Here is a 16663-nt window from a genome sequence, read left to right as displayed (position 1 = left end):
TAGTTTTCCGTCATATGAGATCCGAATACGGGATAACAGCAATCAAGTACTTTGAGCGGTGAAATTTCTAAAACGCGGATATAGGAAACTTATATCACCTTCAATTTCTAAGAACATAGAACAGTTTTGGGTAAAGATGTATCCGGCCAAACTGCTGTTTTCGTAAGAAAATTCATTAATCATTTGGATTGGAGTGAGTGTGAGCTCGCCCATTTTTTGTAAATAAGAAAGTCAGACTGTTCAAAATCAGGATAAATTTTTACATCATGAAATTAATTTTCAAACACATATGAGCATCATAATTGATAGTGTCTTTTCCAACATCATTAGAAGTTGTTTATGGACTTCAAATAGTTGATCACTGACTAGCTCGTTTTAATGAGTCTCGTAAAAACCGTTCACTCTTATTTTGTTGTCGGTGCCGACCTGCACTTTGTAATAACTAACGTTATTTTTGAAATAACAATTTTTCCCGTATTCATATCTAAAACGCCAGTAAAATAAACAATTAAGTCATCAAGGTTTGTAATAAACAATAGACTAGGCTTTCCACAAATTTAATAGAGTTCTTTGTCAGTCTTCATTATTATGAATTGCGTTTTGTCTATTTTCATGTAATTCTGCAAACGATAAATGTCACTTTGCATGTCGTGTGTGCTTGTGATGCAACATTGTGCTGGATCTGATTCGTTTGAAATTTTTATTAATTTTGCTAATTGTGTAAAAGGTTTTGTAACAATGTGATTTTCTGGTGTATCCCATGAGTAGGTCAAGGGGTCCGATGATGTTGTTTCACCACCTCCTTCCTTTAGTTTTCAAGGAATTTTTAGTCATAACTCTGACTTTGTTTACTGATCAACCTCAAGCTCAACTCTTTGCATTTGTGTTTCAAAGGAAAAATTTTATTTCTCCAGACGAAGAGCAAACTGTTTTATCTTCTATGTGATCGTCCTCATTCAGACCACCGTGTATTTATTGGTGTTTTAAAATTTTTATTTTAATTGTCTATTTAAAAAATTCTATCGTACTCTGTTATTGAAATTTTTGCTGTTTCATTATTGTTTCTGCATATTTCTGGCGTTACTATTACGTCAGCTATAAGGGAAACCTGATTGTATGCTAAGGAATTGTGCGATAAAATCCAAAGTGTCCGCCAAATTTTTCTAGCTTTACTCGACACATTACTGCCTCTACTTTTGTTTTGTAGGATCTTTGATACATTGTCACTGTTGCGGGTGCAACCTCAACGTTTTCAGTTGCAATGTTGCAATGGGCTACTTCATTTAAAGCATGTATTTTGCTTTCTTTCCTTTTTGAACATTCAAAGTGAACAATTTTTATTGTACGGGAAATCACATCCAACTCATTCCCAACTTAATGTCTACTAAAAGACACAAAAAAGAGTACAAACGAAATAGTTGAAGATATATAAAAAGTTATTGTCTTCCATAATAACTTTTTTGTGATTGACATAGTTTTTGTCTTTTGTAGTGTCAGAAAGCTAAAATTAAGCATGGAAAGAAGTAAAGGATAAGGACTCGGGATTTAATTTCCCGATGATTTCAACCCATTAAAGCGATAATAAAAAGTAAGCTTCAGGTAAATCCCGTTTTATAGCGAGTAGTTATTTTTTTCAATAGTCCTGAAATTCGACGATCTGATTGAGAAAAACGTTGATTATCCAAAAACATTGTATTTGCTTCGGCTTACTGTACACGGGGTGGAATTCTAACGGGGTTGACTCTAATGTCAGGTGGATCTGCAGTTTGAATACGTGTTTTGGGGTATGAGGTAGAACTTCTAGTTCTACTACTAGGTTTATCAGGTTTTTGTGTATTGTCAAAAAAAGTAGTTGATAAACCTTCCTGAAATCCGTTTTCTGGCTAAGTTTTTCTGCAATTATTATCCTCAAGCGTTATCTCATGTCCACTATCAAGTTGCATATTATCTGAGCCACGTGTAAATTTGTAAACTGGAAAAAATCAGTTTCAGTAAAACGATGTTGAGAGGAAAATTTATCACCTGGTTTATTAGGTTTGTTGAGTTTGTTTTCTCCTTTTTTCTGTTTTATACATGTTCTATTCGGTAATTGACATTTGTCAATTTTTTTCTGAATTCAAAAAGTCCTGACCTCAGTTCATGTAGCTCCTTGAATTTTCCGTCTTCGAACGAAAAATTTTCCAATAAAACTAGCTATCACACGTCCAAATGCTTACTCAATTCATGTTTGCTTCTGTTTTGATACACTTTTCAGTTAATTTAAAGGCTTCTGTTCGAGGCAGCTTTTTAATTTTGTTTAATTGAATTTTCACGAGCAAAAAGTTGACTACTTGTTCAAAAATTGCCTCAATTTTTCCTTTGATCAAGGGAAAATACGCTCTTCTAGGTGCATGCGTCTTTTCTGGTTCGTGAGTCCAATTTGTGAATTCATTGTTCATAAAAGCTGATTCATTTTCATACAAAAATTTTTGCGGGATACCAAAACTAAAGAAAAACTTATCTAGTGGTGATATTGTTTCACATGCTGATGTTGATGAAACTAACTCGATAAACTTGAATGTAACCAAGGAGTCAAAAACTACAAAACAAAGATTGTTTCCGTTTGAAGGTGGATATATTTGGCCTTTGTGATCTATATGTAACGTTTGGAAGAAGACAGGTACAATTTCTCTCCATTTTTTAAGTGGTGCTTCATTGACGTATTTGCGTTTTTTGTTGATTTTGTGGCAGTCCAAACAATTGGCTAGTAGGCGAGAAACCCATTTGTATTAACCTGGCCAATAAAAAATCTTTTTATGCTTGACGGTGTTTTTTTTCAGAGAGGCCAGAGTGTGAATCGTGTTGAGCTAATTCAAAGATTTTCAGGAAAAATGATAATGGTAAGCAGATATTGATATTCTAAAAAATTGGATCTTTAGTTGATTGTTTGAAACATAAAAGGTTTCCCAATAGGCACATATTTTCAAAATTGTTCAAACATGCTGTCAATGCTCTGGATTGTTGAAACCTTACGTTTCTCTCATCTTTTTTCCTGAATGAAAAGGTCGTCTTGCAGTTTGAATAACTGGGTTTTTTAATTGTTCCTGGCTAATTGCTGTTATAATTAAACCAATGTCTTTTGCAAAACTGGGTAATTTTTCAATGACCTTTTTTCCATCTGAAGTTTTGATATTATCACAAACTGGTTTTGCTAGGCAAACACCTGCTATTCTTTCAAAATTTGTTTTGCTTGCTTCAATCTCCTGCTCAAGATTCATTTAATTTTTTGCTAAATCTGACAATTCAACCGAATTTAACAAGGAGACGCCTTCAATTGTAGAAACTTTTTCATTTTGTTCTTTTGCTTTGTCTAATTTATCATCACCTTCGAGAGACAATTCTGAGGAATAGTTTTCATTGTCGACTTGATCGCTTAAACTGATTTTTTTATTGGAAACAGTCAGGCTAGTAAATTATAACCTTTCCTCTGAGGAAATTTTCTGAGATGTTGGAAGTTAAAAAAAATTCAATCAGTAAGATAATTGTTTGTTTGAAAAAAAATGTTCGCTTTCAAAAGTCAATTTTTAACTCCTAAAATAGTGTTTTTTCGGAATGGGTTAGCAGTCGTTTTTCTGTCCCTCCGCACTGTCATGCAACACGAAACTTATTTTTTCGTTGCCTGACTCATGGTAAAATTCTATGTATTTTAAAATTTTTTTGTTCTTCAATTGGTGTTTGTCTAAGTCATTTCTACTTAGAATTTCTGCGAAAGGCTAGTTTTCTGCTTTCTGTCCAAATTATAGTCAATGTTTGAAAATTGGAAATGAGAAACTGACAGCGGGAAAGTCTTTTGGTCTACTAAAGGCACAAAAATAAGGACAATCGAAATAGTTGAAGATTTATTAAAAAAAATCTTTGTTTTTCATAATAACTTTATTGTCGTGATTGACAGTTTTTGGTTTTTTTAGTGTCAGAAAGTCTGGAAAGAAGTATAAGAAAATGTTTGGGAGTTAATTTTCCGAGGATTTCAACCCGCTAAAGAGATGATAAAAAGTAAGATTTAAGTAAATCCCGCTTGATAGCGAGTAGTAGTTTTTTCAATAGTCTAGAAATTCGAGGATCTGATGGATATAAACGTTGATTATCCAAAAACATTGTATTTGTTTCGGCTTACTATACACGGGGTGGAATTCTATCGGGGTTGACTCTAATGTCAGGTGGATCTGCAGTTTGAATACGTGTTTTGGGTTATGAGGTAGAGTTCTAGTTCTACTACAACTAGGTTTATCAGGTTTTTGTGTATTGTCAAAAAAGTAGTTGATAAATCTTCCTGAAATCCGTTATCTGGTTATGTTACTATGCATTTATTGTCTTCAAGCTTTAAGTCATATCCACTATCAAGCTGCATATTATCCGAGCTACGTGTAAAGTTGTAAATTGGAATAAATCGGTTTCAGTGAAACGATGTTGAAAGGAAAATTTTTCACCTGGCTAACTGCTGTTATATTTAGACCAATATCTTTTGCAAAACTAGGTAATTCTTCAATGAGCTCTTATCCATCTGAAATTTCGAAGTTCTCACAAATTGGTTTTGCTAGGCAAACACCTGCTATTCCGTCAAAATTTGTTTTGCTTTCTTCAATCTCCTGCTCAAGATTCATTAAATTTTTCGCTAAATCTGACAATTCAACCGAATTTAACAAGGAGACGCCTTCAATTGTAGAAACTTTTTCATTTTGTTCTTTTGCTTTGTCTAATTTATCATCACCTTCGAGAGACAATTCTGAGGAATAGTTTTCATTGTCTACTTGATCGCTTAAACTGATTTTTTTATTGGAAACAGTCAGGGTAGTAGTTTATAACCTTTCCTCTGAGGAATTATTCTGAGATGTTGGAAGTTAAAAAAAATTCAATCAGTAAGATAATAGTTTGTTTGAAAAAAAATGTTCGCTTTCAAAAGTCAATTTTTAACTCCTAAAATAGTGTTTTTTCGGAATGGGGTAGCAGTCGTTTTTCTGTCCCTTCGCACTGTCATGCAACAAGAAATTTATTTTTTCGTTGCCTGACTCATGGTAAAATTCTATGTATTATAAAAATTTTTTGTTCTTCATTTGGTGTTTGTCTAAGTCATTTCTACTTAGAATTTCTGCAAAAGGCTAATTTTCTGCTTTCTGTCAAAATTTTTGTCAATGTTTGAAAATTGGAAATGAAAAACTGACAGCGGGAAAGTCTTATGGTCTACTAAAAGACACAAAAATAAGGACAATCGAAATAGTTGAAGATTTATAAAAAAATCATTGTTTTTCATGATAACTTTATTGCCGTGATTGACAGTTTTTGGTTTTTTTAGTGTCAGAAAGTCTGGAGTTAGAAAGTCAGAAAGTCTTTTGGAGTTAATTTTCCGAGAATTTCAACCCGCTAAAGAGATGACAAAAAATAAGATTTAAGTAAGTCCCGCTTGACAGCGAGTAGTAATTTTTTCAATAGTCCAGAAATTCGAGGATCTGATGGAGATAAACGTTGATTATCCAAAAACATTGTATTTGCTTCGGCTTACTATACACGGGGTGGAATTCTAACGGGGTTGAATCTAATGTCAGGTGGATCTGCAGTTTGAATACGTGTTTTGGGTTATGAGGTAGAGTTCTAGTTCTACTACAACTAGGTTTATCAGGTTTTTGTGTATTGTCAAAAAAGTAGTTGATAAACCTTCCTGAAATCCGTTATCTGGTTATGTTATTATGCATTTATTGTCTTCAAGCTTTAAGTCATATCCACTATCAAGCTGCATATTATCCGAGCTACGTGTAAAGTTGTAAATTGGAATAAATCGTTTTCAGTGAAACGATGTTGAAAGGAAAATTTTTCACTTGTTTTATTAGGTTTTTTGAGTTCGTTTTGTCTTTAGAATTTTCAAGAATGGTTGAAAGTATTTCTTTCCTAATCCACAATCTACATTTAATTGTGAAATTGCATTTCCAAGTGGGAAATACTCAATCGAGTAATTTCTATGGGCAACTTTTTTAAATTTTCTGTTTGAAACACGTTCTATTTCTTAATTTACATTTGTCAATTTTTTCGATACTTAGCAAAGTCTTGTCCTCAGCTCAAGTTTTTTCTTGGATTTTCCGTCTTCGAACGAGTGATTTTTGAATAAAACTAGCTATCGCATGTCTAAACGCTTACCCAGTTTATATTTGTTTCTGTTTTGATACACTTTTCAGTTAACTTAGAGGCTTCTGTTCTAGACAGTTTTCTAATTTTGATTAAATAAATTTTCATGAGCAAAAAAATGTCTACTTGTTTTTGGCTTTAGAAGTTTATCTAACTGATCGTTCTCGCTAATTTGTTCTGAATGTTTGAGGAGTTGTAATCTTTGCAAACTTCTGAACCACAAAATTAGGTCTGAGGATTATAGTAATCCTATCTTTAAAGGAAACGGAGTTTAAGGCTCCTGACTATAGACAATCTAGTAGGGTGTTAACCCTGTACTGGTGTTTGCTGTTGTGTTGCGAGCGAACCGCAATTTTTAGTCACAACTCACTCCAATTACGATTAGCTTGTTCAAAAACTGTCTCAATTTTTCCTTTGGTCCAGGTAAAATACGCTCCTCTAGGTGCACGCGTAATTTCTAGTTCAAGAGTCCAACATGTGAACTCATTGTTCATAAAAATTGATTCATTTTCATACAAAAAATATTGCGGGATACCAAATTTAAAGATAAACTTCTCTAGTGCTGATATTGTTTCATATGCTGATGTTGATGAAACTAACTCGATAAAATTGAAGGTAATGTATGGAAGGATTCAATCACTACTAAACAATGTTTGTTTTCGTTTGAAGGTGGATATATTCGGCCTCTGTGATCTAACGTATGAATTGGAGGAAGACACGTACAGTTTCTGTCCATTTTTCAAGTGATGCTTCTTTGACATCTTTGCGTTTTTTGTTTATTTTGTGGCAGTCTAAAAAAATGGCTAATTTGCGAGAAACCCATCGAGAGCCCAGAGAGTGAAGTGTGTTGAGCTAACTCAAAGAATTTTAGAAAAAAAGATAATGTTAAGCAGATATTGATGTTCTAAATATTTGTATATTCAGTTGGTTGTTTAAAACATAAAATGTTTCCCACTAGGCATATATGTTCAAATTGGTTCGAATTTGCTGTCATCGATCTGGATTGTCGCAACTTCACATTTCTCTCATATTTTTTCCTGATTCAAAAGGTTGTCTTGCAATTAAAATGACTGGGCCTTTGAATTATTCCTGGCTAACTGCTGTTATATTTAAACCAATATCTTTTGCAAAACTAGGTAATTCTTCAATGAGCTCTTATCCATCTGAAATTTTGATATTATCACAAACTGGTTTTGCTAGGCAAACACCTGCTATTCTGTCAAATTTGGTTTTGCTTGCGTCAATCTCCTGCTCAAGATCAATTTCATTTATTGCTAAATCTGACAATTCAACAGAATTTAATAATGAGCCGCCTTCAATTGTAGAAATTTTCTCAATTTGTTCTTTTGTTTTGTCTAATTTATTATCACCTTCGAAAGATAAATCAGAGGAATAGTTTCCACTGTCGACTTCTTCGCTTCAAACATTTTTTAATGGAAATTGTCAAGGTAGTTGTTTATAACATTTCCTTTGAGGAAGTATTCTGAGATTTCGGAAGTTGAAAAATTTCAAGCACTAGGTTAATAGTTAGTTTGAAAAAATATTCGCTTTCAAAAAAAGTTTTTTAACTCCCTAAATAGTTTTTTTCGGAATTGGGTAGCAGTCGTTTTTCTGTCCCTTCTCACTGTCATGCAACACAAAATATATTTTTTCTTTGCCTGACTCATGGTAAAATTTTATGTCTTATGAAATTTTTTTCTTCAGTTGATCTTAGTCTAAGTTTTTTATCGAGACAATTCTACTTAAAATTTCTGCAAAAGACCACGTTTCTGCCTTCTGTCAAAAATATTTTGAAGTTTTGAAAATTTGAAAAGACGAGCAGACAGTGGAAAAATTGGTGAAAAAATTTTTCTTTACGTCCCCAAAGATACAATTGGAATTTGTGGTCTGTGTATAGAAACACTGGATGTGAAAAACCTATTATATAATGCTAATGGGTTTGTAGAGCACAAATTACACCACAAAATTCTCTATCTGTTGTGCTCGTTTTTTGTTCACTTTCTGTGTAAACAAGAGGATTATAAGAATCCATCCGTTTTTGGGTTCGAAATTCTTGGACTAAGATTGAACCAACACCAATTGATGATGCGTCTCCAAAAATTGGAAGAGGTACTTTTCGTGTGGAATTGCTGAGACAATATCTTAACTTATACAATCCTTTATTTCTTTGAACATTTTTTCATGTTCTTCTGTCCACTGAAAAGTAGTTTTTGTTTATTTGAGATCCAAAAATGGCTGACTACCTACATGGAAGTTTCTTGTGTACAGGCTGTAGAATTCTAAACAACCTAGGGCTAGCATTACATCTCGCTGATACTCAGGGGTCTCTCAGGCGTTAAAATCTTTAACTATTTTCTTTTTTGCTGTCTGAGCTTGAATGCTTTTGTTGTCAATATATGTTACGGCTCGTCTAGATTTTATTAGGAGTGTAAAATAGATTGACATTGTCCTACTGAAAAAGTTGGGTAATCCGCAAAGTCCGTATAAACCACAGTGAAATATGTATTGTGTTGAGCCTTTTACGGAAGTTGTCAAATGTTTGTGTTTTCTCAGTTAGAGGGCTTTGTTTATATGCAGAGCATAGACAGCTTTTAGTGAAATAGTTTCCTTTCAATAGAGTCAGTGAAAATCCTACTAGCTCTAGAGGCTATGAGTATCTAATTAGGTCTGTTTTTGAATTTAGATATCTGGCGTCTAGTAGTTTCACGATGTTTTCTTTAGGAAGGTTGATTAAATATTTAATTAATGATAATCCCATTTCAGTGTCGTCTCCCATTATTTGAAATATCCCTATTTTACACAGCTGCTCTAGCAAAATTTTTAGTTTTTCTGTTGACAAAGTGGTGCTCGTGACGGTTTTTGTGTAGTTAAGGTTCAATTCGGTAGAAGTTCGACATAAAGTTTTTGCTTTATATTTTGAATGTCATACATGTGCTGGGAGGTGACGTCTTTTCTTCAAACATTGTTTTACATATGTCTTGTCTATTTTTGGATTTTCTAAAGTCTGAAGGGATTTTCATCTTTTTCAGTCTCCTGAAAGATGTGAAGAAATTTGTTTCAGTTTCCTTTAAGACTTCTAGGAAGGCGACATTATCAATCAATGTATTTTTTGCGACTGTTGACAAATTTTTCCGCGGTAAATCTAGTTGAACCTTTTTCTGTTATTGCTTTACGATCACATGGGTCACTAAGCATTAATGGCAATTCTTTTTGTTTTCTTAGACAAAAAACATCGTATGTCTAGATGCAGTTGTCTTGTATGCAAATGCCACAAGTGATTGATGTTCCTAGTTTGAAAAAGATTGTGATGGTTTGATGGTGTAATTGTTGGAACTCTACTAGATTTTGGAGCTTGCACGAAGGTCTGTTTAGTACAACTTTGTCATAATTACTTAAAAAAGGATAAGTTTTTGCTTGGTTTTTTTAAAGCGTTATTGAAACATTCGGATAAATTTTCAAATTCATTTTTGGAGTTGTGAACTCCATTGAATTTGTTCCAAAATTCAAAAAGTTCACTCCAAGATTGCTTTATTCGCAACAATTTTTTTGAACCCATGTTTTTACATCTGTGTAATATTTACCTTCAATGTCAAATGAGGTGGGAACATGAATGCACCCTTACAAATTTAGTCTTTCTCCATTAACGGTAATTGGTTTTTGTTTAGACTCAATTAGTTTAACATCAATCAGCGTCCGAAGTTCCTGTAGAAAATCAATTTGTATTAGATAAAATTTAGCGCCTGTGTCGATTAGAGTCTGTGATTTGAAACTCTTATGTTTGTTACAGTCTCTGACGGTGAATTTACAAGTTTATAAGAAATTTTATTTTTTATTTTTTGTGCGGAGACTCGTCTAGTTTCAATCAATTTCATATTGTTGAGTGTCCAGAAAGATACAATTAACTTTATGATCTCTGAATTCAACTCTGATTGATTTTATTTCTCTAATGTTATCTCCAGAACTCTTATGAGAACGGCTACTTCTTCTATGATTCTGTCTTGGACAGCTTAACTCACGATACCTTAATGGGGATTCGTTTCGTTTCCTTGTATATTCCTATAGTCCTGGGGTCCAGGTTCGCTGGATCTTCTGCTATAGAACCAACCTCGATACTCATATCTTTGTGACTTTGTGAGCGATTTATTGTTCTCAGATCTAGGGCAAGCAGAGTATTGTCGACGGTTGTCCTGGTTGTAGTAACTATTCCCCGGTCTATAGTTTTGTCTGTATTTGTTCTGATTCCTATTATAACTAGTTTCTCTTGGACAAGGTGTTTTATAGCTTTGATAGCTATCTCTAAAATTATCTCTTTGCTGTAGTTGCTGTGTGTTTTGTTCAATAAAGTCTCTGTGTGCATAGCAAAGCGCAATTGTATGATCTGAGTTTCTGTAAAATTTGCCACATCACGTGTGCTTTTGTCTGTTTATCGGCTCATTTGGGTTGTAGGCAGTTCTTATACTGTTAATTCACTACTAACCGCAAAAATCAAGTTTTTAGTGCTCACATGGTTTCTATGTTGTTCGCATGTTACATGAGGTGTTTTGTATCAAATACAGGTGCACTTCTTGTTTAAGTGCCGGAAGAGTTGGTTCTCTTACAAAAATATTCATGCACTTAGTTGGCCATTGAGAGTTTGTGAACGAGTCTGGCCACCTTTTTCTACTGCTTTTGTTAATCTATGTACATAACTTTTTTTCTTCATGGTTGGCTGCGAATGTTTTCTACCTCAATTCGTTTTCTACACTTTTTTCTTGTCTGTGCATCTTTTTAATAGGGCTGTCCCAACATTATCCCATGATTCTGCTGGAGGCAATGAATCGAAGCATTGGGCTGCTTGTCCTCTAAGAACTGAGCCAAATAGTGTTTTTCAGCGTGCTTCATAGGCATTTTGAGCGTCCCCTGCTCCTGGTCTAATTCCTCACAAAAATTCTTTTCTCTCAATTAGTCTTGGAAAAGATGCTGCGTCCTCATTAAGGTCTAAACCTGTAAAATTTTTAAAAAAAAATTTCTGGATATCTTACAATGAAATCCATTTTTGTTTATGAAGGTTTTTGTTTAGGAAGTACAGATTCTTTCTTTAAAAAAAGAATAGTTAAAGGAAAGAAAAAAACAAAAAAATAATGAAAAAGGAATTGAAGCTATGAAAATATCAGACTTAAATATGGAATTCTAAAAACCTTTAGACAATTTGCCTAAAGAAATGGTCCTTTTTCAAGAAGCATATACTGAGTACGGACTGCTCCAAATCTTTGTTGAATTTAATGTTGTTTTTTACATGTGCTATACAGCAAATAATTCCCGATACGTTATCGATTTTTTTTTCAAAATCGCTTGTATTGCTTTTGTTTGTTTATTTCATGACTAGTAACTTTGCTTATGTTATGACCTTGTGCGATAGTAATTTGTTTAGAAAATAGCGTCAATGTGCATCGAAAGCATTTTTTGTTTTTCAGAGGTTTAATTTCAAACAGAAAACGTTAAGAAAATAAGAAAAAAATAGTGAGTAAAATTTTAATATAACTATTGGGCGTGTGCCGGGCTTTCAAAATCTTGTATTAATCGAAATCCGTTATAAAGCAATGTTATAAAGCAGTGTTTTAACAAGTAATCCAGGATTGCTTATAGTTATTTTACGAGTAATTTTTGAATTTTGCAACTTCATCGTCGTACAAAATAGCAACTTTTAGTTGCTTTGCACTAATTTCAGTACTGTAAATTAAAAACAATAAAAAGGAGAAAAAATTTTGTTTAGTTATAAACACTTTATATTCGATGATTGTAGCCAGTTTCGGTTAGACGATTTTCTATCTAGAAAAAATTGCGTGCGTGACCAAACGTTGGTTTTTGAGTGTTTCAAGAGAAGAAAGTGGTTAAAATTGGCCTTAAAACTGTGAAGCGATAGTGAACGTTTTAGTTACTTCTATCAGAATATTTTAGGACTATTTATTGATAAAGTTAGAAATTATACAGAAAAAAAGCAAACCGGCAAGGTAACTAAATTCAGGTTTTGGTTGCTTTCACTCATTTATTGGAAGCTGGTGGCCAGGTAAATGGTAAATCTACGTACATGGTAAACCATTTATAGAGGGTCTTTTATTTAGTCTACTGAACAAAAGTTCTAATTTAAATATGTTTACCTGCCCAACAGTTTTTAATCTTTTAATACAATATTCCATTATCACATATGACTTTTCGACGTCGGTGACGTATTTGAGTACCCGACAGTCTGCTGAGTTTTCCTTAATTTTTATATGTTTGTCATCTACCAGATATTTCATACACTTTTTTTGCTAAGAAGTTGATTAATTAAATTATTTTTTTTCAAGTGTATTGTTAGCCAAGTTTATACATAACCCAGAAGGAACAATTGGATATATGAATCAGAACAAGGAATGAAAAAACTAATTTTCACAATGTAACAGTAAAAGGAACGTTTACTTGCGAAGATTGCGCAAAGGTATCGTGATATTTCTGTTGAGTTTGGTGTTTTGGTGGTTAATTTATAACAAATTGCTATATTTCTTTTGGTATATTAACTCAAAACAGGCGATGATTGACTTCTAACGTGACGATTGCCAATTTTGCGTTAGTGTTTAGTCAGTTTGTTTGGATATTTAAGCAAAACTGAAAATTGTTGGCTAAATTGTGAGAATTATAGTGAAATTGAGACCAATCTTGAGAATTGTTCTGCCAATTTGTATCCAAAACGAACAATTTTTGAGTTTTTCTTGCTCAAATTGTGTAATATTCCTCATTTTTTTTGGCAAGTTTTGGATTAACTCGACCAAATCTGATTCAATTGTGGGTAAAATGCGACAATTTTGGGTGAATTGTGAGCAATTACAGTGCTTGTTTAGTCCAAACTTGGTGAACTATTACAAATTTTTACCAAAACCGGTAAATTTCATAATTAAACAATGCAAAATTGAGAAATATTTGAAGCAATTTTGACAAAATTTTTGACATTTCTTGGCCAATTTGTCAATAATTTGGGTCAAATATGACAATTTGTGGTCAAAATTATTTGGATTTTGATTTAATAGCGTAAATTGGGGTTGAAACCCACTAAATTTTGTAAATTATTGGTTATTTTTAGTTGAACTGAGGACTAAAAGCAAAGATTTTAAATGAAAATTAGATAAAAACTGTGTCCCTACCATAGAACCTGTGTAGCCTTTGGGATTTTTGATTGGAAAACTAGCCACAAAAATTCCACCAGGTTCCTAAAATTCTGTGAGCAACAGAGCTAAAATTGCTGCAAAACATTCCCGCCTAACGGATTGAAGGAGTATTTGCTTTTAGAGCAGAGAGAGAGAGAGAGAGGTTGAGAAAATTGAGGAGAATGTGAGCGTCCTAATTTGCGATGGTTGTGTTGAAGAACTGATTTGCTTCGGCAGCAAGGTCTAGGTTCCCGCTTGTTTATATTTGAGTCAACACGACTTCTGTTCACGAGGTTTTTGACTGGCTCCGGATTAGTTCCTAGGTCATTCGTGGAGCCGACTAATCATCCTTCTTTAGTCCTATATTCGTTTCATCCTTGCTGCTTCAAAGAGCAGCCTGGATAGCTTCAGTATCTTTCATTGAGTACGCATTTTAATAGCGGCAGTGAATCAACCGCCAGATCCTAGTCATTAGTGTATTAAATTTCACACAGCAGTTTTGGCTATGATTAATACATTCTTTTGCTCAAAACATTTCAAGCAGCGTAGCTCATTATAAGCTTTCCCGTAAGTTTAGACTAACTCTAAAGTGTTCACAAATTCGACGGGTAAATTTTTATATTGATTCTGTTGTATCGTTAATTGCAGCGGAAATAATTAAATTGGCAATACTACATAAAGGGCAAACAAAAACTTGTGAAATTTTTGGAGAATTACCAATTTCACCATATCAAATTTTTTTGATTGTCATCTCATTCGTTTTCAACAGTTGACATAAACTTTATTTCCTTCGTGTCATAGTTTTATTCCTCTTTCTCGTCAATTCAAATGTGTGAAAATCAACTTTCTTTAAAATGAAACACCATATGGGGAAACTAATCAAGATTTCAATAAATTTAATCAGGGATTCCTATTGTTTGAATAGTCCTCGAATTCGTTTTCCCAATCAGGGTTACTTTATCACTTTTACAAGAGTTAGAGTTTCGAAGACAAAAAATATGGAAACATTTTTTTTTCAGATTAAAACTGAAAGACTTACATTATCAACGTCGACGAAACTTGCTTCGCTCTCGGCTGCAGTGCTTAAAGTGGTCATCAATTTGTCAACCGCGTGGCACAGCTCGAATTTAAGGCGTATATCTTCCAGGTTCTGATATCGCTGCAGTAGGGTAGAACGGAACAGTTCGCTTTGCTCGTTCAAACTTTTTTGGCAGTACTCTTCAATAAAGCGCAACTCTCTTGAAATACTTTGACTACCAATTGATTCAAGAATTTCGAGTGCCTCTTGAAAAGATACACTTCCTCGAATCAGTCGGCTGCAGATGGAAGCGAACCTGTTCTCCGAGGTGGGAATTGCGTGCTCGAACAATGAATTAAAACTAATTTTACGCTCCTTCTCATTGTTTAGGTGTATTGTTGCAAGAAGTTGTTGAGAAAAAAGTTCGCTCTGTAATAAATTCAAGGCATGGTCAACATTGTTTGGGATTAAACTCTGGTGCATGAACATTAATACTGGCTCATTTCTTTCATTGAATGTGAAAATTTGGCGCATTTCGCAGTACATCCATTCTTTCACAGTTTGGCAAGTAAGAGGAATGTCGACGACAGTGAATTCTTTTGCCACTGTTTTCAAATTTTGGTCTATTTGTTCTAGGCTGTGATGAAGTGACCGCAACTGTCCTAATGCTTTTTCATATCTTGAGAGGGAATGCTCAAATTCGTGAATTTCATTATTGATAGTTCCCATTTCTCTTTTAAGGGCCCTGCAAAGGTTGTCCGAGTAAGGCTGAAGAAGACTGAATAAATGTACATTTAGGGTGTGATCACAAATTGACTTCATGGCGTATACTATTAAGCTGATACAGGTGACCATGCGCTCTAGTGCCTGTTCATTGAAATAACATTGCCTTGGTCCGTAAAAAAGTCGACAAAGTGTCTCGAAGGGTTCCCACTCAAACAAATTAGGCAAGTCAGACAAGTCATTCCGCTGGGGTATCAGCTCTGTGACGGCAGTTATGGCATCGTCTGTAAAGGTGTAAAACCACTCTTTCGTTTAGGATTCAATTCATAAACGATATAAGTATAGCAACGTCTATGCAAGCAAAGTACAATCCAATAACGTATTAACATTGGTACGATAATAGCAACAAGTCGTTTTTTAGACGGCAATTTTTGATGCTCATTTGGCCGGTATTTTGTCTAATAACGCATTAGTTCAATGCCAGTCACCATTTTGTACCAATGAATTCAAAAAGCCGAAAAATATTGAGCCGAATCATGTCTTATTTGATAGGTCTTATGATTAGATTTACTTGAAATTATGTTAATTGCACTTTTTCCGAGCTTTGTAGGTAAATTGGAACGATTTCTATGCGTATTTAAATACTCGATTCTGATTGGCCAAGAAAAATGACGCATTTTGGTATATTACTCGTTTTACTCAGTAACATCCTCCGGCCCAGAAGAAGATGTTGGGAGAATCGGTACTAATTTTACAAGCGGGCGAACGAGCGATCCGGAGGACGTGCGCAATACGGCGGAGCGTGCGACGCTGTCGGAACCGTAACGAAGTTCAGTGATCCGAGCAGTGGGGTAGCAACCCCTTGGGTTGGTCTCTTCAACTACCCAAACCAAATCACCGGTCTTAAGGTGATGCTCGGCAGGCGTCTGCCACTTGGAACGTCGGTTCAGCGCCGGTACGTATTCTTTGATCCAACGAGACCAAATAGCGTTAGCGTAAGACTGCGCGCGGGCGTAACGTTTACGGTGATCAAACTCATCTACGCCAATGATGGACGGGAGACTACGTGCTTGGTTACCGAGGAGAAAGTGATTAGGTGTTAATGCTCCTAGGTCGGACGGGTCGGCGCTTACGGGCGTTAGCGGACGTGAATTAAGTGCATGTTCGACCAGACAAAAAGTGGTACTTAAAACCTCATCCGTGAGGCGACGTGTTCCAAGGATTGTGTAAAGTACGCGCTTGAAACTACGTACTAGCCTCTCCCAGATGCCACCTTGGTGTGGCGCACTGGGCGGGTTGAACCTCCACTTGATGCCTTTGTGGGCAAGTTCTACAGCGATGTTGATGGTGTTCCACTTTTCGATGTTCTGGCGTAGTTCTTTTTCCGCGCCAACAAAGTTAGTGCCATTGTCTGACCAAATAATGGCTGGTGTACCTCGACGGGAGACGAACCGCTCCACTCCCATTACACACGAACTGGCGTCCATGGAAGGAACGATTTCGACATGAACGGCACGAGTAGTTAAGCATGTGAAGAGGAAACCCCACCTCTTCTCGGTAGTCCTACGTACAGTAACGTAAAACGGGCCGAAGTAGTCGACCCCGGTGT

At 34.9% G+C, this 16663-nt stretch overlaps 1 protein-coding gene across 1 annotated transcript in view; it reads right to left on the bottom strand.

Moving 5' to 3' along the window:
- The window catches only part of LOC142342975 (E3 ubiquitin-protein ligase rnf213-alpha-like), a 235819-nt gene extending 219399 nt beyond the window's left edge, over positions 1-16420 (bottom strand). Inside the window, exon 1 of the mRNA XM_075394657.1 lies at positions 14353-16420. Within this exon, the coding sequence (XP_075250772.1) occupies positions 14353-15186 (834 nt within the window). The 5' untranslated portion in view covers positions 15187-16420. The remainder of the gene's footprint in view (positions 1-14352) is intronic.
- Positions 16421-16663: the final 243 nt, after the last annotated feature.

The sequence above is a fragment of the Convolutriloba macropyga genome, chromosome 7 (genome assembly GCF_964194025.1).
Source record: "Convolutriloba macropyga chromosome 7, txConMacr16.3, whole genome shotgun sequence".
NCBI lineage: Eukaryota > Metazoa > Xenacoelomorpha > Acoela > Convolutidae > Convolutriloba > Convolutriloba macropyga.
Note: the sequence above shows the minus strand (reverse complement) of the source record. Positions and strands in the feature narration are given on the sequence as shown.